The sequence below is a fragment of the Nuphar pumila genome, chromosome 12, assembly GCF_984573655.1.
Source record: "Nuphar pumila chromosome 12, dmNupPumi1.hap1.1, whole genome shotgun sequence".
NCBI classification, from domain to species: domain Eukaryota; kingdom Viridiplantae; phylum Streptophyta; class Magnoliopsida; order Nymphaeales; family Nymphaeaceae; genus Nuphar; species Nuphar pumila.
In genome coordinates, this window is record NC_143260.1 from 74,740,049 (window position 1) to 74,767,441 (window position 27,393).

At 37.9% G+C, this 27,393-nt stretch overlaps 1 protein-coding gene across 1 annotated transcript; it reads left to right on the forward strand.

Annotated features, from left to right (window-relative positions):
• Positions 1-7,370: 7,370 nt before the first annotated feature.
• On the forward strand, positions 7,371-26,970 carry LOC149821026 (N2,N2-dimethylguanosine tRNA methyltransferase). The gene is made up of 7 exons (XM_089981704.1): positions 7,371-8,085; positions 17,311-17,511; positions 17,605-17,704; positions 17,975-18,178; positions 18,283-18,345; positions 26,185-26,462; positions 26,553-26,970. The coding sequence occupies exons 1-6, from the start codon at positions 7,451-7,453 to the stop codon at positions 26,284-26,286; spliced, it is 1,305 nt and encodes a 434-aa protein (XP_089837830.1). The 5' UTR covers positions 7,371-7,450; the 3' UTR covers positions 26,287-26,462; positions 26,553-26,970.
• Positions 26,971-27,393: the final 423 nt, after the last annotated feature.

Below are 27,393 nucleotides of genomic sequence, written 5' to 3' on the forward strand. Positions count from 1 at the left end.
ACATATGTTACGAATGTCCTTTCCTTCACATATTTTCTTATTGAAGGTTCACGTTACACATTTGTTGACTCCACAACCTTTACTCACGTAACATGCAAACCTCCTTTAACTAAACTCGCATAAAGTCTGAACATACATATGCAAAAGTTAAATATTTATAAAAGTCTCACATTCACAAGCGTTATATGTGAGACTCATGTTAATGCAAAACAAATATAATTAAGATGTGAATGTTCTTACCTTCGCATGCGAATGTCCTCTATATATTTGTAGATGACCTCTTGATGTTCGCGAGAAGACTCGTGATTATCTTCAGTATATGTGAAACTTCTTACCTCAATTACGGACATTATGAACATTTTCATATTCAACATGTGATTCACAAATATTCTTATGACATTTTTGTGAACCTTTGTATGAGCATTAAATGTAATGCTTTTGTATGTATGAAAACTTTGTTTTGCATATGAGGACCATTTTTACATAAAATTAAGGTTCTTACGGAGGGTTTTTGTGGTTCTCAACCTGTTTTCCCCAGCAAGTTTTTTCGATGATGTGTCATTTTTCTTGTCTTATCTCCTTCGCATGATGGCACATCGGGCAAATTTTTTAGTGTTCGGCACATCATCGGTGTTGAGATATTTTGGTAAGCACAAGTTTCACTTCTTGTAATGGTTGAATCAATTATTTTTTTAAACAACGACATGAATCAGTTATTTTATGAAACAATAACATAATTCTCAAGTTAATTTTTCATATTTAATAGCCTATTATATTTTTTCAATTTCATGTGAGTCTCCTTTCCCACTTTTTTTATTTATTTAGTATGCCTTTAACTTCAAATTTAGTTGTTTATCTTGTATTATAAAGATGACTAGAGAATAATGACATGATTTTTAAGTTATTTTTGCAATTTTCAATAATCTATTATATATTTTTTTGTAATTTGATTTCACGTGAGTCTTCTTTACCCGCCTATTTAACTCCATCCTCAAATTTGATTGTGTGAAAAATTGTTCATAATTTATTATAAAGATGATGAGTGAAGAAATTATCATGGAGGCACCAAAACCTACTGATAGATCGTAGTAAGAGGTAGGATATGTGCACGCTACAAAAAAGTGGTTTTAATTTGCTCTCTACCATAAACCTTGTGTATTATACTGAAGTTTTTCTCTCTTAAAAATATTTTGTTCATAAACATTACCCACTAGTTGATTCATACTATAAGGTATAAAAGAAGATTGATACGTGAATAAAAAAGAACCTGTTCCATGGCCAAGATGATGGGCTTACGATATAATTCACAAAAAATGCAACATTAGTAAGATGAGGTCATTGTTGCGATCAAATAATAAGCCTCAATCATATTCACTAAAAAAGGAGACTTCAGTAAGAAAATATCTTACTGCAAAAAAGGTTGATGTGTTTGTGTCCACAATCATATCTCTCATCCAGGAAGCTTATAAAGAGAGGGATGTTAGTGCATAGTTAATGGTTAAAAAGTATAAGGAGCCATTGACTGTATTTTTCAATAATTGTTAATTTACGAGCCTAGTTAGAAGAAGTAGAAGACGTAGCCAGCTACAATGATAATGATGAGATAGAGAGGAAGAGGATGGACAACATGATGATGGAGAGGGTAGAGGAGGAACCTCAACAATGAGAGGATACCAAGGCTGAGGTTGGCCAATGTTAAGGTGAAGATTGAGGTTGTTGGTGGTGAGAGGGCAGAGGAGGAACCTCAACAAAAGGAGGAGGCAAAGGCTGATAAGGAAAGTGAGGTTGTAGTTGGTGAGAGGATAGAGGGGATCCTTAGTAAAGGGAGGAAGCTGAGTGGATGATGACAGTGAGAAGAGGGTGGAGAAGGAGGGAGAAGATCATCCCATGGAGGAAGAAGTGCATGCTCTCACGAAGAGGTTACAGTGAATCACAAGGTCCAGTACTCATGAATAGGTACTTTTTAAATCTGTTGATATGTATGCAATAGTGAAACATATTTATAAGATGTTTGCAATCAATTTTAATGTTATATTTAATGGTTAAATTATGATATATGAGTGTATAAAATACGTTTGTAAGATAACCAATTTAAATATTGTAATTCATGATTATATATTTAACGATTGATGTGAATGTAATAATGAGTCAGTATTTTGTTGCTATGTGCAATTGTAACTAATAAACTTAAATGTAATCAATTTTAATGTTATATTTAATGATTAAATTGTCATATGTGAGTGTGTGTAAAACATGTTTGTAAGATAGTCAGTTTGAATATTATAATTCATAATCATGTATTGAATGATTGATGTGTATGTAATAGTAGATCAATATTTTGTTAATATGTATAGTTATAACCAGTAAACTTAAATGTAATCAATTTCAATATTATATTTAATTATTAAATTATGATATGTGACTGTGTGTGAAACATGTTTGTAAGATAATCAGATTGAATATTGTAATTCATGATCATGTATTTAATAATTGATGTGTATGCAATAGTGGATCATTATTTTGCTGATGTGTGAAGTTGTAAATAGTAAACTTAAATATAATTAATTTTAATATTATACTTAATGATTAAATTATGACATGTGAGCATGTGTTAAGCATGTTTGTAAGATAACAATTTGAATATTATAATTCATGATCATATATTCAATGATTGATGTGTATGCAATATTGGATCAATATTTTGTTGAAGTGTGCAGTTGTAACTAGTAAACTTAAATGTAATCAATTTTAATGTTATATTCAATTATTCATTTGTGATATGTGAGTGTGTATGTAAAGTATGTTTGAAAGATAACCAGTTTAAATATTATAATTTATGACTACGTATTCAATGATTGATATGTATGCAATAGTGGATCGATATTTTGTTAATGTATGTAATTGTAACTAGTAAAATTAAATATAATCAATTTTAATGTTATATTCATTGATTCATTTGTGATATGTAAGTGTGTTTGAAGCATGCTTATAAGATAACCATTTGAATATTATAATTTATGATCATGTATTCAATTATTGATATGCATGCAATAGTGGTTTAATATTTTGTTGATGATTTGCAACTGTAACTAGTAAACTTAAATGTAATTAATTTTAATATTATACGCAATGATTAAATTATGATATGTGATTGATTCTATTCAAATTCTTATTAACGTGTGCAGTTATAATTAGTCTACTAAAATGAATCAATTTTAGTCTTATATTCAATTATTGATATATGATATATGATTGATTTTATGCAAATTTTATTTTCATTGCAAGATTCACAACCATAAATAGCAAAGGATCCACAATGTTTGTCACATCGATTTTATTGGTTTCAAGCCCACAAGTGGTTCATGATGATATCTAAAAGCAAAAGGACTAACTTGATCAAAGGCAATTTTGACAATTCCTAGAGGTTGCACCATGAACTTTTGGTTATAGTCTCATAAATTTCATAATGTAGTTTTGGAATTCTGTATTGAATACTTTTCAGTTCTTCCAAAATTGAGTTGACTATCACCTTGGAAGACGTGACAAGCATTACAGAATTAAAGTGCCACGAGGAGCTAGTAAATGCACAAAGGTTTGGAAACTTTAAGTATCCCACAATATTCCTCAACAAACTATAAAATTGGCCCAACGATGGCGATAACATTGCATACTACTTTGTTGTACGTATTTTCTTGGAGAATATAGATGCAAACAACAAACAGTTGCCTAACAGTTTCAATACCAAGAGGGGCATCGAGATGATAATGTAAATTGCATACTTTTATTGCATCATGCAATTGATCTTCATAATTTCAGTATCAAACTTATATATACTATGATTACAAATGCAAGGGTCGAGCAAATTCGGGCTAGGAGTTTGAATTATAGGAAGAATTTAAGTGGAGTGGGAGTTACAACTGATCGGATAGATACAAAGGCAGAATAGCAGTTGCAAAGGGTGAAAACTCTCAAGTGTATGAACTTCTTATGACTAAGAAGAAGCTTCTATATGCTTAGAAAGAGCTGCTCGCTACAAAGGAGAAGCTTTTGCAGGCTCAAGAAGTAGTGCTCACTACAAAGGATAAGCTTCTACAAGCCTGGGATATGGAGCTTTATGACCTTAGAGCATGTGTACAAGATCAACATCCACTGGAGTTGCAACCCATAGATTTCTTTGCTATTTGATCCTTAAGTTTTAAAAAAATATGAAATATTTTATAAATAACATACCTTTTTATATTATGGTTAATATTATTTATGAATATTGTAATTCTTTATGTTCGTATACTCTGATGTGCAGATATCTTTGAATTAAGAGGTTAAACAACTCATGAATGTCTTGATGTTCACACAGCTGAACATCATAATTCTAATATAGTATAAAACACCTGTTATTTATATAAAAATTCAATGATTATAAAAAATTATCATGTTTTCATGCATTCAAATATAGTATTAAAAACTTGTTAATTATATATAATCTCATATTTTTATTTAAATACACTCTAATCTTGACAATACATTGATTCCTTCAATTTTGTAATATTATTTATGCCAATACATTCATACATTCAAATAGAGTATAAACATTTACTCCTTTAAATCTTACCAATACATTCATGCATTTAAACACAATATATACATCCATATATCTAAACATATTATAAAAATCTTATTATCCCTATAAATTTTCATGTTTCTGTAAACAAATTATAAAGAATTACAACATTATAAAAAAGGTATGTTATTTACAAATCATTTTATATTTTTTTAAGAATTAAAGTATACAAGAATTCATCTCATATTGTTTCACATTTATTTATGAGCAACTTAATTATCATAAGCCTCTAGCTTATCCTGAGAAGCTTAGAGTCACTATCATGGTTGCCTTCCCTTTTTTTACCTATGGAGTCACTGTTATGGTTGTCTCAACATTTTTTTTGCTTCTTCTTGCATCACATTCTTCATTTTTAGTTACTTATAGTATTTAACCATAGACATCCTTATGTATTTTACATCATCATGAAAAGGTTATTAACAAATAACTAATTAACTTACATTCCAAACACCTAGAAAAATTATACATGACAATGCACCTATGTGAATTGGAGTTGCATCTTCTTATCTAAGTACTTCATATACGCTAGTACAAATACACTACAACCATACTTGTAATAATTGCATTGTCAAAAACATATACATGTACATATTGAGTTAATAATTATATATAATTACTTGCTATTTTGTTGATGAATCCATTACATGAGACAAACTTGTTAATCTTTATAAACATCGTAACCAAACTACCTTGCAAAAAAATAAACCTAAAACCCAAAATTAATCCAACATAATATGAGAGCAAATTAAAGTTGTTATTAAATAAGTTAACAATTCATATTAGATTTGCAATGTCCTTATCTTCATGCATGGTGCCAGTGAAATTATAAGGAACTCCTTTGCTTTCATATTCATCTCTCAAAGTACCTAGTGTTAATGAATTAAAATCTGTAATATAAATCAAGTTAAAGACATAACCATACATCATATGCTCTGTAAATGTAAATATAAGTATGTACTATAACAAAGAACTAATACACTATGATAGATACCTTGTCACATTCTATAAAAGGATACCACAAGTTATAGCTCTTAAAGAAAGAACAAGCCCTGAATCGCCCATCAAGATTGTCATTCATTTGCTATGAACAATAACATTAAGTAGTTAGTTTCTGTGAGTTAAGAGAAAAATAAGATTATCACTTTCGAGACTCATCAAGAACCACGTTACGGTAAATAGTCTTTGATAATTTCTTTCATGTTGCCTCGCCCATATATGAATGAGTTCAATTCTGGTTTTGAATCTTTCTAAATGTTATATAATAAACAATTGTGATACATCTAGACCCAAGGGTTTGGCTTAGTGGGATGGCGCCTAGACCGTTTGATGGACAATCTAGGTTCAAATCTCATGAGTGTCACCACTATGAGTAAGCCGAAGCTTGGTAATTCCTTGGGGTTTAGGGGTAAGCTCTCAGAGTTTTATGCTAATAGGACATCAACCATAAGTATGATAGGCTAAGCCAGCGTGGCTAGTCTTTGTGCTTGTGGCAATTTCTCTGAGTAAAAATAAAAAAAGGAGTTCATTCAGTTGGTATCACCCATTTGGAGAAATAACGAGATGGACAAAAAAATACTCTAAAAAATACTATAGGCTTTTACTAGAAAGTTTACATTAACCCCAATATAATGAAATAACATGTGGTAACAACATCATTGCCTTTTTTTAATATTTACACAGATAAATTGTTCCCAGGATTAGAGACCTAGCCATGCTAGTTCTGCTTGTTGTACTTATGATCATTGTCCTATCTTGGCAGCATAAAACTTCATGACCATTATAATTTCGCCATGCTTTGGCGTGCGCAAGGGGTGATGCCCATGGGATTTGAACCTAGACCGCTTGCCTAGCGGCCTATACTCCATCCCACTACGCCAAACCCCTTTGGTGCCTTCTCTAATGACATCATTACCTACAAACAACTCTAGGCAAGTTGTGTAGATCCAATCTAAACTTATGAATAGATTCAACGTGCTCAAAATAATAAAAACCGACATTTGGGTCATGAAAAATACAATTTTATGATATGAGAAACTATCACACATTGTAGGCTTTAGATTTTTGAAGCCTTATAAAATCTTGATAATCATACGTAGGGTTGTCAATGGGTCGGGTTTGGTTCAGACCTAGGTGGAATCAGACTTGGATGCGATTTTCGGGTATGGTATCGGGTTCAAACTCGGGTCTAATCGGGTCCATTGTAAGAAAAACCATACCCGAACCCGATAAGTACTGCATGCACCAGACCTGATAAAATCATATTTTTTATTATTTTTACATTGAAAAATCACGGGTCTTAATCCAATCTTGGGTCCGTCCGGGTCTAGTATAAAATTTTACAAACTATACTCGAGTCCATGTATTAATTGAACTTTTGGGTTCGAACTTGAGTCTTAATCAGGTCTTCTTATTTATCACCAGACCCTATATGGTTTTGTTAGGGTCGGGTCCGAGTAAACTCGGCCCGTTGATACCCCTAATCGTACGTCTGATAATCAGATGATCCGAAAACGGATTCCGACTAAGTGAAACATGTAAATCTGTAAGTTGACAACCATCCCAATATAAATATATAATATTGGGAAAATATCCCACCTCGGACCAGAAGCAGATCAGGTCATGCTGAATATGAGCGTTTTTGCTCATGCCGACATCGTGGCCGTCTATTTGCATTTTGGATGAATGTCACGTGTTTTGTTGACTTTTTATCTTTTAAAAATGCAAATCGAATGGCCACGATGTCAGCGCAAAAACGCTCATGTTCAGCATGACCTGATCTGCTTCCCCTCGGACCAACCTATAATCGAAACTCCCCGCTCGCCACAAACCGCCATGTTGGGAATCCCAATTGTTCACCCTCTGCGAGCTCCATTCCCTCGTCTCCCTCTTCCGAAATCCGCCATTAAACCTCGACTCTCGAGCTTTTTCCATCACCCAACCGATGCTTTTCACCAGAAACACACCACCACCGTCGCGGAAGCCCCCAAAACCGACAGAGGGGTAAGCTTCGTGGTGGGCGATTGCTTCTACAGGCAGGAGAGCGCCCTCGGCAGAGACCTAGGCGTCCTCTCTGCCGCGCTCTACAAGCGCTCCGGTGGCGCCCTCTCCGTCCTCGACGCCATGTGCGGCTGCGGCGTCCGCGCCCTTCGCTACCTCTCGCAATCCGGCGCCGATTTCGTGTGGGCGAACGACGCCAACGACGACATCCGGCGGACGATTCTGGAGAATTTGTCCCAGGAGGTGAGGGTCTTGGACGGGCGGAGAAGGTGGGTGGTCTCCCATTCCGACGCCGGCCGGCTGATGGTCGAGCGGTACCTCAACGGCGAGTTCTTCGACCTCATCGACGTCGATTCCTTTGGGAGCGATTCGTCGTTCCTGAGGTCGGCTTTCGCCGCCCTGAAGCTCGACGGCTTGCTGTATCTCACTTCGACCGATGGGTACTCTTCAGGCGGACACCGGCCTCAACAGTGAGTTCTCTGCACCGTTTCGTGGTTTTTCTTCTTGAAAATTTGTGGTTCCTTGATGAATCTCCATGTTGGCAATGGCCACGTTGTTATCATCCACAAGACTTATCAATGCGTGATGAATATTCAACTTTTACTGCTCATACATGCTCTGCATTTTTGACATATTGTGAAAATGGTATTCTTGAGAAGAGAAAAAAAAACTCGGTTTATTAATTGGATGAGAAATTAAAGCTGGATTTGTATAATTACAGATAAGGCAAGCTAGAATAGAACATAGGTCAATGAATTAATTGAGATACATATGAAAGATTGAATGGTTGAAAAGCTATAACATAAAGAAACCTTGAGATGTATATGCTTGTTTAGAAGAATGCCTGTTTGAAGACCATTATTTGCGGTGATGTTCAATGAAATCTTTTATTAGTGGTCATAGCTATTTGGGTTCTAACCAATTGGAGGTGATTGTTTGCAAGCATCAGATTTCATGAAGTTTCGAAGAAGAAGCTTAGGAAAGAAGACACAAGGAGAGAGAGAAAAGAAACTTGCTTCATTAACTTCAAAAGAATGAGAGAATACACATATAAGGGTCTACTCCTTTGGTTACACTAAAAGATAAAAATAGTTAACTACACTTCTTGTTGCTATGTTATAAAAATTTCGCTCTAGGATAAACATATATACAAATAAAGATGGTAGCACACACTCTAGTAAACTGAATATTACATTCCTCAACACTCACCCTCAAACTTGGGATGATTATAACACAATCATTTCAATTTTGAAGAGGAATGGTTGAAATGTCTTCAGTGGCAAACTTTTAGTAAAACAATCTGCTAACTGGTTGCAATCCCAACATATGTCAACGATATAACTCCCTCTAAGTATGCTCAACGAGTGAAGTGACAATCTATCTCAATATGCTTAGTCTTCTCATGGAATCTGGATTTTTAGCTATATGAATTGCACTCTGATTGTCACAATGCAAAGGAGGAGCACTCTCAATAGTAACACGCATATCATTAAGCAACCATCTCAACCATGTTATCTCTGTTGTGTTGTGACTTAGGCTATATCACGATATTCTGCCTCACTCATGGATATAGCAACTCTTTGCTGTTTTTTGCTCTTCCACGATATCAAAGAATCCTTCAAGAATATACAAAACCTGATAGTGGAATGTTTGTCCTGAGATACCCCTACAAAATCTGCATTACATTAGGCTCTCAATTCTAATGTAGATTTAGCAGAAAAGAATATGGCATAATGCATTGTGCTTTTAACATATCTGATAATCCTCAAAACTGCTGCCAAGTGAGAGGATTTATGAGCACTGATGAACTGTCTCACCACATGCACAACAAACGTAATATTTGGACTTGAGATAGTCAAGTATATCAAACTCCCTACCAATTGCCTATACACAGTAGGATCTTCAAGAGGCTCATCATCTAAATGCTTCAACTTGCAATTGGCTTCCATTGGAGTCTCTACTAGTTTCTTGTCATCAGTTAACCTTGCTTTGCTAATCAAATCAATTGCATACTATGTAACACGGACTCTTCTAACAGGGAACTGCACTCGTGTAGCACCCACACCGAGGCGGGTGCGACACTTGGACTAAGCTTCCTTTGTGTTAGGTGAAGTCAACCACATTGAGGTCCATTTCTATCCAAAAGTAGATTCAGTTAACCCTAATCAAGTTCATTTTTATTTATATTATATATATAAATACATAAATGTACACACATACACGTAATGTTAACTTAAAACTGTTAAAAATTATATACATATATACCCTCTCGCACCCCCATTTTAAAGTGTCGCATCCGCATCCGCATCCGCATCCGCATCCGCATCCGCATCCGCATCCGCATCCGCACCCGCACCCGCACCCGCATCTATGTGACATAGATTACATACTTATGTTGAGTCAGCAAGTGACCTCTTTTTGAGTATGCAACCTCAAGCTCCAAAAGAGTACTTTGAATTGCCAAAGTCTTTCATCTCAAAACTTTCAACCAAATGAGACTTTACATTCTCAATCATAACCTTGTCATCCCCTACAATTATCATATCATCTATATGCAACAAGAGTATACATTGCTCTCGAGTAAAAGAAGCCACAAATAACGTAGGATCATGGAAGCCCTGCTTAAAGCCTAATCTCATTACTGCTGAAATAAATTTATCAAACCAAGCTCTAGGGGCTTGCTTCAAGCCATACAAAACTCTTTTTAGCTTAGATACTCGACTCTCCTTGTCAACAATTCCCTGAGGCAACTCCATATATACTTCCTCTTCTAAGTCCCTATTTAGGAAAGCATTTTTGACATCTAATTGCCATAAGTCCCACCTTCTCACTGCAGTCATTGCCAGCAAGGTCTTGATAGTAGTCATATGAGTAACTAGAGAAAAAAATTCAGCAAAGTCTATCCCTTACTGTTGATTGTACCCCTTCGTTACAAGTCAAGCTTTATATATTTCTATTGATCCATTAGATCTAGTTTTGATTTTATACACCCATTTGCATCCAACTATATTCTTTTCATCTTACAACTTGACTAACTCCTAGGCCTTCATTCTCTCTAGTGTTTCTAACTCCTCACACATAGCTTTCTGTCACTTAGGCTCCAATACAACTTCAACATAGGATTTAGGTTCATAATAAGACTAAATCATGGCTAAGAATGCTTTATGAGTTGCATAAAAAGACTCATAAACAAAACGTGCAAGAGGAACCAAAGGACGAGTACTTCTATGCACATGAGGAATGGAAGGAGGTATAGGAAATGTTGTAATTATCGTATTAGAACCTGTATCAGAAGGGCTGGTGATACAAGTGTATCGTACATTATCATATTGTATCGTAAGATACAAAACAAAATCCTATTTTAAAAATTACAAAAAATTCATTTTTTTTCAAAAAAGAAAAAGAAAATGTCATCGAATGAAATAGAAAAAAAAAGAAATCAAATTTAAGCATTATAAACAATTAAACATACACATGTACTACTATAACATGTGAAACAATATTGTAACAAACAAATAAAAGGTTTACTATTAAAGAGTCACATTAGATAACAAACAAAAGAAAATTGTCGAGTAAACAAATTATAGCAATCACATAATACAAAAATAACATACAATTTAAAATAACTCAATATAGTATCATATCGCATTAAAGATTCAAGGGGTATATCGTATCACATGGACCAACGGTATTGCAATACACTGTATCGTATCATACGATACGATACAATACAATACAATACGATACTGCTAACATTGGGTGTAGGTGCTTTCTCTTCAAAATCAGGCTGAGGAACATTGGGGCTTGGCTTAGATGAAGCTTCACCTTCCTGATCATGTTTTTCAAGAGAGGATTGAATAGGAATTCTTGATGGCTATTGACTGTCTTCTACTATAGGTAATGTAACGCCCCAAAAATCCGAGACTTGAAACTTTTTATGAAAATGCGGAAAGCTTTGTAATAATTTGTTTATCAGAGTTTTTAAATAATAATTCAGCGGAAAATGGTGTTTGAAATGGCTAGTCATTGGACCTTGGGTGCATTACAGCGCAAACTTTCTCTTGCACAATGGATTTGCAACACCGTATATTTAAGAAATCTAATAGATTATGAAAATGCAATTTTTAATAGTTTAAGACTTGTGCAAATAAGAGATTTTCATGAAAACTTTTATACAAATTTATCGAAATGTCCTCAGGAGCGAAACGTTAGGAAAAGAGTCTCATCTTGATCTCATCACGCCATCGTGTCATCGCAGTCCAAAAACATCACCTGCTGATAAAATGGGTCAGTTTCACGAAAAACTGGTAGGTGCACAAGTGAGGCAATATAGAACTGAAATAAGCAATTTAGAACAAGAGATGAGTTATATCAAGCATGCGCAATAGACTATGCAAATAAATAAGTATTTCTAACATGAACAATTGAGTATGCAAACAAATAAAGGTTTTCAATGTGAGCAATTTAATATAAAATCAAGTGAGCTATCAACTATCATAGGGTAAGAGTTCATTTCACATAAGACATATACAATTTTACGGCAAGCAGGTGCAAACAATTACATAAGCAATTTTAATAATACAAGGCGCATGCAGTTCGTAAACCCCAAGCTATGAGCAATTGCACCACAAGCAGTTTATAAGCTATACGCGATAGGCAATCACATGACAACAATTATATTAATCACAGACTGTAAGCAACTCATAAGACAAACAACTATATTAGTCCTAGTTGTAAACAATTCGTAGATTACGAACTGTAAGCCATTACATTGCAAGCAATTCTACTAATCACAAGGTATAGGCCGTGTGCAAATTACAAACTATAAGCAATTGTACAATCAAGCAATTGCATTAGCCATAAAAAGTGAACAGTTCATAGATTACGAGCTATAAGCAGTCACATTAGTCATAAGAGACTCAAGCCAACAAGTGTTACATTACATTAAACAAAAATAGTTTAACCAAGTAGTAAAGCAAGTCACATGCATCGTATTGCAACTAGCAAACTGCTATTATCATAAGCATTTAACTAGTTCAAGCAGCTGGTTATTACTAGCAAAAAACTAGTATAACGCTACAACAGGCGTACATAATTCAACGAGTAGTATATTGAACTATTGAGTAAACAAGCAAGTCATGTCACAACACGCACATCCCAAATAATGTGAATAGGTTAACTTATGTTTCGATATTAGCTGGTCAGACGGGTACGCTCAAGGCACGAAATGTAGAAACAGTCGAGACTAGTCCGGGTGTTTATTGTGTTTTAGATAACCCGGATGACTGACTGAGTCCGCTTCTATGGAGACGACCAGTGACCAAGAGAGTAAATCCCCAAGGCATAGGTGGCCCGTGAATGCATCCAAACTTCTGCAGAAGTGGCCTGAAAGCTATTTTTTGTAGCCCATTTTCTCTAACTCTGATGACTGGGTAAGCCGAGTCTTTTGATCGAAATAGCCATTAATGGCCTGTCCATCAGAGTTTTGTATCATCCCGTCCTCTCTCTTGGTGAGAGTCAGCGGGTCGAATGGGCACGACCGAGGTTTATTAACTGCCGCCCCATTCCACATGCTCTGGTCTGCTAGACTCACTCGTGCATCTTGCCTGTGAAGGCAAAACCATCACCATTAGGTGATTCATATGTGCCAGTGCACGTTCGAGGCAACCACACACCTCTCATCCTACTCATCGCAGTATGCAACGTATATGTTCAAAAGTACAACCACGATAAGAGAGATCAACTTATTGTGAGGGTGAAAACGTTACCATTTTGTAGTCTCAAAAACGTGCAATTGCACGTTCGAGGTAGACATAGACCTCTCATCCTACTCATCGTAGTATGCAATGTACTTGTTCAAAAGTACAACTACGATGAGAGGGGTATGCATTTCTCAAAGGCAATCCTCACAACATTTCTTTGCCAATAATACATGGTGTAGCCATTCAAGTTAAAACTTGTCATGCTCTGGTCCTTTAGACCCTTACGAGCCTCTTGCCTGTTAGGTGAATAACAACATTATATGATTACAATAATCTGCCAAAACACGTTTTGAGGTTGTCACACACCTCTCATCCGTTCATTGTAACACCAACGTGACGTACCTGTCAAAAGGTACAACTATGATAAAAAGGAGAACGGTTTCTCAAAAGAAACCCTAACACTTATCTTTCATAAAAAAGAAGTGATACAATAATTACTCATTTTGACTAGATCAAGTCTTTTAAATTATATTAACAACAATGGCATATGGCACGATACGTGATCGCCTCGGATCTCTCATCTGATCATCGTAGTACTACCATGCTGAGCTTGTCTACAAGTACGTTACGACGAAAGGGGTATAGGTTTCCTAACAGAAACCCTAACACAAAAATTACGCTAAGATTTAATGCAAATCAGAAAATGCTCATATGTCGTATTCTCTCTTTTGGAGTGACAATACAATATTGCATGCAGGAGATCGCTACAGATCTTGCTTCCGTTTTCCAAAGACACATCAATTTGGGAGACTTGATTGTTATATCGAAACTCCCAAAACCTTCATATCAAATTATAGTTGTAAAACATTCTTTTTGAAAATGCCGACTTGGGAAAACTTAATTGCACTTTTGCATCTTGTTAGACTTTCAATCTTTGCTTTTGCAAAACGGTGCATTTGAAAACTAGATTCATATAAGGAATCCTTTAAAAAAAACTGTTATGCACAAGCACAACTTGCATCCTTTGAAGATGAGCGAAAATAGGATATATAAAAGACTGCATTTACTTGTATACCATAACTGCGAGCATGTGCACATTATAGCTAGATAGCGAAGTACTAAGCAATACTCGATGTGCGAAATCGCACATTGAGCGAAAGATGCATAAGGTACAAAACCGTACATCGATCAAATATCTGAGCAAGTAAATGTACAAATAAGGCACGAGGTACGAAACCGTACCCCGACCAATAAGCGCGTAGGCAAGTAAATACGCAAAGCCAATAGGTACAGAAAAAATAAAGTAAATCTAGGCATATTTAGCATGGCCATTTTAATTATTTCAACTTAATTTGGTTCATCTACTGCCCTTGTTGTGCAACTTTCCCCTACCTCGAGAGGTTGCGTCGCTGCGAGTGTCTACGAGCGCAGATGATGCAAGGCTCAGGACACGAAGCCAGAGCGGGGTCCGTCGTACAAACTGCAAACAAACAAACATGATTATTAACATACCACAAGCGTTGACCGAGTTGGGGGTCGCCCCCAACCCGTGATTCGACACCATAGGGCTTTGGACATACAATGTCCCAACACAGGGTTACGTGAACTAATAACTCTTACCAAACAAGACCCAGGGAGACCCGTTTGGTCCCACTGGCATGGGGAATCAAGCAGGGGCATTGCCCCTGCCTGTCGGCCGGAACAGGGAGGCGACAAGGGCCTCACCCCTGTCTACCGGATACGAAAGGCGACAGGGGCCATGCCCCTGTCAGCCGGATTCCCAGAGGCAGTAGGGGCGAGCCCCTGCCTGTCGGGATTGAGAGGCAACATGGGCCATTCCCCTGGCAGCCGGACTCCCAGAGGCTGCAGGGGCGAGCCCCTGCCTGCCGGGATCGAGAGACGACAGGGGCCATGCCCCTGTCAGCCGGACTCCTGGAGGCTGTAGGGGGCGAGCCCCTGCCTGTCGGGATCGAGAGGGAGAGAGCGCAACAGGGGGTTGTCGGCCTCCTACCGGCTCTCTGACCAACAAACAAAAGAGGGGGAGGGCACGACAGAGGTTGTCGGTCCTCCAGCAACCACAAAGAGGAAGGGAGGGTCCGGCAGGGGCCGTCGGCCCCCTGCCGACCCTCTGGCCGATAATAGAGGAGAGGGAGAGGAAAGAAAAAAGAAATCGAGGGGAGCTTTTACCTGTGAGGTCACGACGTCGGTGGCGGCAGCGATCGGGAGAGGGAGGGGATGGCGTTGGGGTTGCAGTCGCCCGCAGGGAGCCGGTAGTGTTCGGGGAACGCCAGACGGGAGGGCGACTCGGGCTAGCTCTGGCGAATTGAGGGAGACGAGGGAGAGCGAGAGAGAGAAAAGGGTGATCAGGAGGGAGAGGAGGAAAGAGGCGCATGTGCCCTCTTTCCCCTCTGCACGGCCTCTTAAAGGGCCCAGGGGGAGGCGTGGGGTTTCCTTTTCCAGGGAGAAAGGAGAGGAGGGAAACAAAGCGGCTAAGGGGGGGGGGGGGGGGCGAGAAAAGAAAAAAAAGGCGAGGGTTTAAAACCCTAGCGATAACGGTTTATAACCCTAACGGGTTACGGGTCTGGGTCGGATCCGACCCGAGTCCGATTTTTTTTCTCTAAAAAACTTGGGTTTTATGGGTAACCCACTCAAGGGCGGCTCAAGAGAAGTTGAGGCACTAGGCAAAGCCTCCAAATGAGGCCCTAAATTTTTTTGTCATTGTACATAAATTTTTTATTATTTATTAAAGGGGTTGCACCTTTTTTTCTTAAATTCTTAATATCCTCCATATTTACTAATTGGGTTAATATATATATATATATATATATATATATATATATATATATATATATATATATATATATATATATATATATATATATATTCATCATACTACACCAAAAAAACATAAAATAGTTTAAAAAATATTATCTAAAATCCACCTTTCTTGCTTTTAATGATGCAAATGTATTGATTAAATCTTCATAGTCAAGCTTTGTCATTATATCTCTTTCAATAGAATGCAAAAGATAAGAACATAGCTGACATGAATGACAGGAAAAAATGCATAAAGAAGTGGCACTTCTACTGTTTCTGGGCATAAAACATAATTCCACTGAACTCCTTTCAGACCCTCTCTTGCTATAACATGCCTAATCTGGACAAAGTTATGGTTGTGTAACAGCGCTAGTATCACTCATAAATGAGTTAAAAATAAATTTTGTCAATCATTAAGGTTTGTGATGCATATGGCTCACAGAATTTTTTTTCCATGGCCAGAGAATCTCCTTGCAACTACGGCCTAAATGTGTTGGATGGATGCGTCCCATCTAGAACTTACAGCTACTGGCATTGTTCAGATGCAGAACAAAAATACAAAATAGAGGAACTTCCTCAAGATGAAGAAGGGGCCACTCTTTTGGCTACTAAACATTTCAACCTCACTCTTTCAAGGCCCTGAAATAAACCACTCTCGTCTTATCATGGTGAAGAGGCATTGAGATCATCAATAGTTCCATTAATACTCAATGTATACTAAGCTTTTCTAAGCTTATTTGCCCATATATAAATTTCAGTTTTTTATATTGTGATTGTGTGGAAGTTGTGCCATTGTGCTCTTGTGGAATTCGTGTTTTTTATCTCTCTTTTATGAGATTGTTATTTGTCCATTAGAGACCATATTGTATTTGTGCTCTTGTGTCGCCCTTTGTTGGCATTGTGATTGTGCACATCTTGTTTCATTCCACCTTTCACTCTTATACTCTTGCTTTTGGCAATTATGTTTAACTTTGTTCATATTGTTAACTAAATATGAATGAGCTAGGAAGCAAATTTTCCGGTTGTCTGTTGTCTTACTGGTTTCATGGGGAAATTATTGTTGTTCTTGGTTTATTTTCAAATGCTGGAACAACTTTGCTTATGTTTTTTTTCCAGAATTTAAGCTTATGTGGTAGTTCTTATCATGAGATTAATACCTGTCGCCTTTTATCTTAGCACTTTAGCTTCATATGGAGCATATGTAAGGCCTATGCCATATTCGAATGAGGTGGGTTTGCGAATGCTTATTGGTGGGGCTGTCCGGGAAGCTGCTGCAATGGGTTTTCGAATATCACCCCTTTTCTCATATTATTCATACCATGGACCGGTGTTTCGGGTCATGCTTCGCGTGAGTCGTGGGAAGCCCCTTGAGAATGGGTGAGGCACATGACCATAGTTCAGGGTCTGTTCTTTAATTTACTGACCTGAAAAAGGAGAAAATTACTCATTGTGCATTTCCTATCTTTTCAGATACTATGGTTTCATCAGTTATTGCACAAAGTGTGGAAATTCACAACAATTTTCATGGGGTGATCTGGGGAAAATGTTTTGCTTTTGCGGCAACAATGAGGTCATGTTTCTTCACTTTCATGTTGAATTTGTATTCAAATTATGGCGTGACTTAGAATCTTCAGATTTGGAAAATGTTATTTGTAATGATTAAAGGCTTATATTACCTGCCCTTTACAATTTACTACCATGCAACTAAATACAAGTGATCAAGTTCCATATGTGCAAAGCTATCCCTGATTTCTACTGTTCGTTTTCTAATGGGGTTCATTTACTAGTTGATTTTGTTGACATGCTCGATGGCTGCTGTTCTTCCATTTGGAACATTTAGGTTTCTCGTTCATTGGTTGTGTCGGGCCCCCTTTGGACTGGTCCTCTTCATAGTGCAGATCATGTTGGTGATATGTTGAACTTAGCTGACCAGTGGGGATGGACAATTGCTGGCTTGGAAGGAAAGAATTTGGATAAACTTTTAAGGCAATTGCTTGATGAGAGTGATCCTCGGTTACCTTTTGGATACATCAAGCTTGATGAGGTCTGTATGGTTATTTAAGTTTAGGTTGTTCCTTTCTGCAAGATGTACTATTTATATGGTTATGATGGACCTTAATCACTGTGTACATTTCTTTTAATTCTCAGGTATCAAGCCGAGCAAAAGTGAACTCTCCTCCTCTCAAGAACATGATGGATGCACTGCACCAGGTGCATATATTATCACTGAACTTGGTTGGCATTTCTTTGACCTTTTTTTTCCAAAAAGTTTGAGAAGAGGCATTTTTTTGGGCATTAGCTTAGTCATTTGTTTGTTTTCCAGTTGATATCTTTGCTCAAATTATTGATGCAATGTGTACCTGATCAATATCTTGGTTGAAATTAAAGCTCAAATAACACCTTAAAGTTAGAGGAGATATCATCCTAATCAAAATTGGTGTGCAATTTCTAAATTAAATTCAAGCATCATCTAGTTTTTGAAAAAGAGTGTTTAGGGTCTGGATCTCATACCAGACCTGGGTCCATTTATGTACAGTTTTCATAGTATAACTTTGTATATATTTTTTTTTATTTCGGGTTTGGATATTATACCAGACCCGGACCCAATGTACACTCAAACCTATTAATATGTACTTTAGGTCACAATTTCTTTTTTACAGAAATCGTGACAGCCGCACCTCCTTTACTTCCTCTATTCCCTTTCTCTTTTCTCCACAAGTTCCAGAGCAAGTTCTCACATGGTATCAGAGCGAAGATCCGTCTAGGGTTAAAGAGGCTTCCGAAAGGTACGATCGACCTATCAGAAGTTTGAGGTCTTCTCTTTCTCTTATCTTCTACTCTTTCTCAGTTTCCTTTACTTCTTTCTACCTCTCGTTTCTCCATCTTCTTTCTAATTCTTCTCTGGTGAATTCATATCCACGTGGGTCTGATATTCACGTGAATCATTCTTCACGGAAATTTGTGCACCTCAAAAAAAAAAGGGAAAAAGAAATTTTGTTTCACGTGAATCGCTGAAATCGATTCACCCATTCACGTGAAACCCTGATTCTTTTCACGTGAAACCTCGATTCTTCTTTCCTCGGGATCGCATCCTCTTTATGTCAAAAAAAAGGGAAGTTTTGATTCACGTGAAACAACAAGCTGATTCACCACGATCTCTCTTCGCATCCTCTCTACGTCAGATCTGAGATATCAAGTTATTTTTGCTTTTCGTATTGGCTGTGTAACAACTGTCAGATCTGAGATATCTGATTCTGACACGATCTCTCTGATCCTTTTAAGTGTCTCCTCTTGCCGTCCTCTTGCTGTTACAGTCGATATTCACAATGCTCTGTCTGAAAATACTTTTAGATTAACATTTTTATTACGTTAATCTCAAATCTCATAAAAGAGTAAGGGAAAACTTAGGTCTGATTCACTTTTTTAATCTGAGAGCCCCTGATCGTCAGCTTTAAGGTTTCTTAGTAAAAAAAAAAGGGGGGGCGATCCGCAAACTTCCCTGGCAGAAAACTGAGCTCTTTGTGAACACTCTTGTTAAATTTCCTTCTTCCATGGATTCTTATTCTTCTCAATCGAGTCTCTCTTCGAGCTTTCTTAATCAACTTGTTTCCGAAAAATTAAACACCTCAAACTTCTTGATTTGGAAGAGACAAATCATACCTTTTATAAGGAGCCAAGGTCTCTTAGGCCACCTGGATGGAACCACTCGAGTACCACTAGAATTTGTTACAAGAGAAGAAAAAGGTGATAAAGGGGCAAGTTCAATTGTGTATGTCAAAAATGCAAAATATCTTAACTGGGAAAGGAAAGATCAATCAGTAGTTGCTTACATCACTTCTACCTTGTCTCAAGAGGTTCTTGTTGCAATCCCTGACAATTGTACAACCCTGCAACTTTGGGAGAAATTGGTTCAGACATATTCACAAGTTTCACAGGTGAGGATGGTTTTTCTCAAGAGGGAATTTCAGCTCCTAAAAAAAGATTCCATGACCATCATGGAATATCTCAACAAGATGAAGACTATCACAGACCAACTTGCGGTTATAGGATGTGTCGTGAGTGACAACGATATGGTGCAACAAACTCTGAGTGGACTGGGACACGACTACAACATGATCGTCACTTCACTATTGTGCCTGCCTACTCTTCCTACTTTTGATGAGTTGCGAGCTAAATTGATTCAGTATGAAATGACCTTGAAGGGATTTTCTGAAGAAACACATGCTCATTCAAATTCCCAAGCAGTTCTTGTCACAGGAGTGACTTATGGTCGAGGACGAGGGCGAGGAGGACAAGGGCGAAATGGACACGGAGGATGTGGATTGCTTCCCACTCCAAATATCACTCAGGGACAAAGGTCCATCCCCACTTGCTTCCTTTGCAACAAAAGGGGACATATCAAGGCGAATTGTTGGCACAACCCCGAAAATAAAGGAAAGGCTCCACAGACAGAACAAAAAGGAAAACCCACTAATATCAAAGGCAATGGAGAGATTCCCTGTTGGAATTGAAATTAAAGCAGAATGATCAAGGCACATGGTTCGTTGACTCAGGGGCAGCAACTCACGTGACCTGCAGTGCAGGTAAACTTTCTAACCCTATTCCTTATTTTGACAAAAGTAAAATTGTCACTGGAGATGGATCCTCCCATCCTGTTTCTTATGTTGGAAAATCTGTCATTCCCATGTCACGTTCTACTCTTGAACTTACTGATGTCCTCCATGCTTCAAATATCAAGAAAAATATTGCCTATGTTTCTAAGCTTGTTGATGACAATTATGCTTCAGTTGAATTTACTCCCTTCTCTGTGCAGGTCAAAGACCTTCGCACGAGAGAAACATTCGTTGAAGGAAAGAGACGAGGCAATATGTATGTCTTTGAAGAAGCTCCATGTCATTCTGTCCGCCCTATTCATCCGGATTCGAAGTCTTCATTAGAGTCGTGTTCTTTTTCTTCAACAAATGTTTTTAGTATTTCTGAATGTAATAAACCTTCCTTATGGCATAGTCGATTAGGACATTGTGAGAGTCATTTTATTGAGAAACTTGTTTCTAATAATCTCATTCCAAAAGAAAGTCTCAATGTGGATGAGAAAAGCCAGAAGTGTTCCAGTTGTTTTTTATGCAAAAGTCATGTATTGCCTTTCCATTCTATTAATAAGAGAGCTTCAAAGCCTTTTGAGGTAATATGTTCTGATGTATGGGGACATGCCCCAGTTGTCTCTGGATCTGGGAGCAGATACTACCTAATCTTTGTTGATAGCTACTCTCGATACACCTCGATATACTTCATAAAAAATAAATCGGAAGTTTTCCTTTTGTTTCAAAACTTTCTTTCCTTAGTAAGAAATCAATTCTCTGAGGCCATCCAATTCTTCCAATGTGATGGAGGTGGGAAGTTCTCATCTAGTGACTTTATTTCTTTTCTTCAAAATAATGGGATAGGAAGAAGGGTGTCCTGCCCTCACACCCCTCAACAAAATGGGATTGCTGAGCGAAAACACAGACATCGTTGTAAGTGCCATGAGTATGCTTCATGATAGTAACCTTCCCATTAATCTGTGGATAGAAGCTTTTCACTCTGTCGTGCATGTGATCAATAGATTGCCTATGGTTGTTCTAGAAAATAAATCTCCCTATTACTGTCTTTTTGGAGCTCATCCTAGTTATTATGATTTGTGTGTCTTTGGATGTGTTTGTTATGTGCATATTGATCGATCTCTAAGAAACAAGTTTTAGGACAAGGCTCAGAAGTGCAAATTTGTGGGGTATGCCGACGACTACAAAGGATATAGGTGTTACAATCCTATCAACAGACGCATCAGAATCTCAAGAAATGTCATCTTTGATGAACACAATTTTGATCACAAAGCTGACACATCGGATATGTTCTCTACCACCACCGAATTTTATTATCCTTGGCTGAATTCAGAACTTTTTGCTAGTTCCAATGAAGTCTGCTCTCCAGATTATGGACAGCAGGAAGAAGAAATGTCTGAGAACATTGGCACTTTGGGATTACAGAATGGGAAAGAAATACCACTCGTACCGGGCAGATACAAGGGCATTTGCTATACTAGACAGAGAACGACAACGCCAAATCTTTCAAATCACATCTCAGCAGCTGCACCTACCTCCTTACATACTTTTAAGGCCAGAAGATCTAATCGCATGCGACACCCCATTGATAGGTGGGTCAGTTATAACGACTTCTCCTTGGACTTTCAGCTCTTCTTAACTACTCTAAATAAGGAAGATGAACCTATCATGTATTATCAGGCAGCTACTTCTACTAAATGGGTAGAAGCCATGAATGATGAAATGCAAGCATTACATGAATGTGGTACCTGGAAAATTGTCTCTAGACTACCTGACAAAAATGTTGTTGGATGTAAATGGGTCTACAAAATAAAGTATAAACCAGATGAAACAATTGAACAATATAAGGCGAGACTGGTTGCAAAAGGGTTCACTCAAGAAGCAGGACAAGACTATGACGAGACATTCAGTCCTGTAGTAGTGAGAATGGGAACGATTCAAATTATTCTTTCCCTGGCCGTTGAACATGGATGGAAGTTGAGTCAGCTTGATGTTAAGAATGCGTTTTTGCATGGAGATTTGAAGGAGGAAGTCTACATGGGACAACCCTCTGGTTATCAAGAGCAAAACTGTAAAACACATGTGTGCAGGCTAAAAAGAGCTATCTATGGCCTAAAATAAGCATCTCGCTCTTGGTTTGACAGCTTCTCACTTGAGATTCAGAGGCATGGGTTCTCACGTTCCCTACTGGATCACTCACTATTTATTTTTAGAAGTCAGAATGTGATCACTCTATTGTTAATTTATGTTGATGATATAGTTATCACAGGAAACTCTGTGGATAATATCATAGAAGTTAAAAACCTATTAGGACAGAGATTCAAAATGAAAGATCTCGGAGCCTTGCGCTATTTTCTTGGCGTAGAAGTCGATAGCCAGGCTCATGGCTTGACCCTCACTCAGCACAAGTATACGATAGATGTTCTCAGCAAGTCAGGTATGAAAAACTGCAAACCTTTAGCAACTCCTAGTGTGCACCAAAAATTAAGTGCTCATGATGGAGACCTGTACGAGGATCCCACCAGGTACCACAGCCTAATAGGAATGTTGCAGTATCTCACATTTACTCGACCTAATATTGTTTATTCAGTCAATCAAGTGTCTCAATTTATGCACGTACTGGACATATGGAGGCGGTTAAGAGTATCCTCAGATATCTGAAAGGGACCATTGGAGATGGGTTGATATATTCTCCACAGTCGTCTGGTAAGAATGTGCGTGAACTTATTGTATACTGCGATGCAGACTGGGCAGGAGATCCTGATGAGCGAAGGTCTACGTCAGGATATTGTGTTTTTATTGGGAGAAACCTTAGTCTCTTGGAGTAGTAGAAAACAAAAGGTTGTTCTTGATCGAGCACTGAAGCTGAGTATAGATCCATGGCTGCTGCTACTGCTGAAGTCACATGGGTCAGACAGTTACTAACTGAAGTAGGAGAAGCGATCTCTCCATCTACCTTGATGTGTGACAATCAAAGTGCTCTCAATATGTCATTCAATCTCGTACACCACAGTCGCGCTAAACATATTGAGATCGACCAACATTTTGTGAGACAAAAGGTGGACGAAAAAGAGATTGAGCCTGAATTTGTTAACACTGAAAGACAAGTTGCAAACATTTTTACCAAGGGTTTGACAAACGATCGTTTTTGGATTCTTAAAGGCAAGTTGTTCATGGTTCAGAACCATGATCAACTTGAGAAGGGGTGAAAAAGAGTGTTTAGGGTCTGGATCTCATACCAGACCCGGGTCCATTTATGTACAGTTTTCATAGTATAACTTTGTATATCTTTTTTTTTATTTCGGGTCTGGATATTATACCAGACCCGGACTCAATGTACACTCAAACCTATTAATATGTACTTTAGGTCACGATTTCTTTTTTACAGAAATCGTGACAGCCACCTTTACTTCCTCTATTCCCTTTCTCTTTTCTCCACAGGTTCCAGAGCAGGTTCTCACAGTTTTTACCAGATAGCTCAGCAATGAAGTTTGACGAGACCTTATGGGCAATCAAAATGATAGATATACTATTTTCAACAAGCTGAATCTGTATCCTTTGGTCAAGAAGCAAAGAGATGCTGGAAGATGGACAGGTTCATTGGTGTAATTAGGTGGAAGATGTGTTAGAATTGACAAATTTTTAACAAAGAGTTCTTGAAGACACGCAACTTCACTGATATGGTTAGACAGAAGGTGTCACAGTCTTCAAAAATTATCTTCAGCCTGCCAAATCTATAAGTGTATAATAACCTTCAGATATTCCCCTCAAAAGTGTAGAATTGAAAAAATACACTAAGTTATTTATGTGGCGTCAGGGACTTCTTGTGGCAAACAGCAAACTCGATTATTTTTGTTCTCTTGTTTGAATATGTAGAGAGTTCTAGAACTTATAGAATGCACCTGGTAATTGGTCTTATGCAGCAAAGCATGCATTAGTTATAAAGGGACAAAAATTTGCTTCTGTAAACCATCTGCTCCTGTTGTATTTTAGTCATTGAAAAATCTGGTGACTCTTTACTCAACTGTTTTGAGTCCTTAGTAACCTTAGGATTTGTGCCCTGCAACCAAAAAATAAAGGAGAAGAAGAGGAATAGAAAATGGATGGATAAATTTCTTGGTTTGTGTTGTATTCCCTTAGGGCATTTGAATGCATTGACAAAAAGTTGAGAAAAATGGTCTGGGTGCAAAAAGTTGGGGAAAAATAGTCCCCCGCCTTACAAAAAACATGGGTTTTCACTTCCATGTTTGCTTGTAAGGTGGGGGAGGGGCCCACAAATTTGGCAAATAGTTTGACGGGACTGTTTGGGCTCATTCAAACATGCCCTTAGCGGCTTCCCCCTTTTGTATTATATCTTATGTCCTGAATTATAAAAACACCCTTGTACATCAATGTTAATCAACATTAAGGACTACATAACAAAAGATTAAAGTACCTTAAGTGCATATACAAACTCATATAAACCCACAACATCCTTGACACACCCCCTCATATTGTGCAGGGGTTTTGAACTTTGTAACATGGGTGCTTTAAAGGGTCTGACACACCCATGTGACATGCGTCTGCCAGTATGGCACCTTTTCATCTCAAACAGGGTTAGGTGTGGTCAATGCACAACCGACCCCGTTCATCCAATTTTATGGCCTCAGTCAACTGTTACTCAGTCCTTTTTCCTCTTTTTCTAATTAAAAGGAGTTAGGGCACAATCTGTCCACCCGCCCACCTTTTGGCTGCACAAACAAGTTATCCTCTTCATCTCCTCTCAGCTGCACAAGCATGCTACAACCCCAGTTGCCTCCCTCAGGCAACTATACGACTCTCTCTTTTCCTCATCCATGTTCCTCTCCCTCTCTCTTATATTGTTGCCATCACCTCCTCCTTCCTCTCTCTCTCTCTCTCTCTAGAGCATATATATGAAGCTGCCCTTGCATACTCTGATCTTCTAGCGACCAGGCCACCCTGGTGACCATGGTCTGCTAATGCTATCTTTTTTCATGTGCTGCGCATAATTCAACCTATTGAGTTGCCAAGTTGATTCATGATTCATTTGAGCGGGCATAGCGATTATTCATGCCAAAGAAGTCCTGGATGATTGCAAGTGCATATTACCACTAACCTAGTCTACCTATTGAGCCGGCCAGGTTTTTTATAAGATCTGGGTGAACTGGAATTGCTCACAAGTTGACATGCCCTAGTTTTAATCTATGAGGCATTCTACCCATGCAGCCTGCCCGATTCACTTCCTAGTATAAGAATGCAAATTACTGGCGCATTGGATAATTCATAGATATGGCATCTTATGTAAGCAGCAGCATCCATGTTAGAGTTGTGAACCCTTGGCAATTTGCTTTCAATGCTTGAACATGAGTCTGAATCTTGCGATTGAAAGTTCTATATGCAGGTTTCATCTTTAATGGCTGACGGCTAAATTGCTATATGTGCCTTACATCAGGAAGGGTATGCTGCAAGCAGGTCACACATCGCCTCCAATGCAATCAAGACAAACTGCCCTATGACTGTGTGTATTCAAATTGCACAGAGGCTTCAGGAGTAACAAAATCCTGCTTGTCGTGGAGTTCTTACGATATGACACCATGATTACACTGCCCATCGATCAAGATAATTTCAGGGCTTGTGGTTCTCTTGACAAAGCCGAATCTTGGATAGTGAGCTAGTTGCAGTTCCCTCAACTCATGTAACAATGCTATCACCATTTGAATTTCATGCACGGTAAGCTGTGGGATTAAAATTGAACTGCCGCTGGTTTGTTTCCTATGTGTCAAAGAGGAAAGTATTAACTATTTGAAGCTTTTCTTGCAGCACCATGAGGACTCAGGAAAACAGAACAAGATCGTGGTCTGCATGTTTTGATGCTTTTTCTGCAGCTCCGTGGGGAGTGCTGCAAATAAACATCACTATCGAGTGCAATGGTGGCTGAATGCTATAACTCGAGGGGCGTAGCTTGTGCGATGTGCTGAAAGGTTTTGGGGGTTTTGTGAGAAGTGCAGTCATGAGATTCACTACATTGAACAGGTTGATAATATATGATAGCAAATCATGCTATAAATTAAAAATAAAAATGTCACAGCCAAATTGGGCTTTGCACTGTGCTTATAGTTTTTTTTTTTCAATTAGTCTTGTTTTACAGCTTATGGTGGTCAGGATTTGCAAGGAATACTAAAAAGATGCAATGTGCTTTCTTCAATTGAGATCCTAGTTGCAATCAAGTTTCTTGGAATTGAACATGTTCATTTGTTCTAGGGAATAGTTGACGTCGTAGTGTCAGAACTCATACTTAACGTTTCTCCCTTGCTTACAATGAACACTTTAAGCCAGTTGTCATAACCTCACTATAAACAGTGTTCGGTTACTATGCATGTGTAGTTTTGGTTTTTGAAGAAATCCTCAAGTCTTGATATTTAGAAGAGATCCTCACTCATAGTTAGGCTGAGAAGCGAGACAAGCTGTTCGTGGCTCATGTTCGGCTCATAAAGGTCTCATTCAAACTCGTAAAATGAGGCTAGGCTCTACAAGCCGGACATGAACGAGTGTTCAATTTGGCTCGGCTTGTTGACAAATAATAAATATATCTTGCATATATTTTATGTCATAAACTTTAGATGGTTGAAGTGTTTGACTTGCAAGCAATAGAGTTCAAATC

What these genes read in the sequence shown, in the direction of transcription:
- LOC149821026 (XM_089981704.1), top strand. Translation starts at nt 7,451, where the DNA reads ATGTTGGGAATCCCAATTGTTCACCCTCTGCGAGCTCCATTCCCTCGT. An exon ending in GGCGGACACCGGCCTCAACA is followed by an intron (nt 8,086 to 17,310) that starts GTGAGTTCTCTG and finishes CTTTTATCTTAG; the next exon opens with CACTTTAGCTTCATATGGAG. An exon ending in GCTTTTGCGGCAACAATGAG is followed by an intron (nt 17,705 to 17,974) that starts GTCATGTTTCTT and finishes TGGAACATTTAG; the next exon opens with GTTTCTCGTTCATTGGTTGT.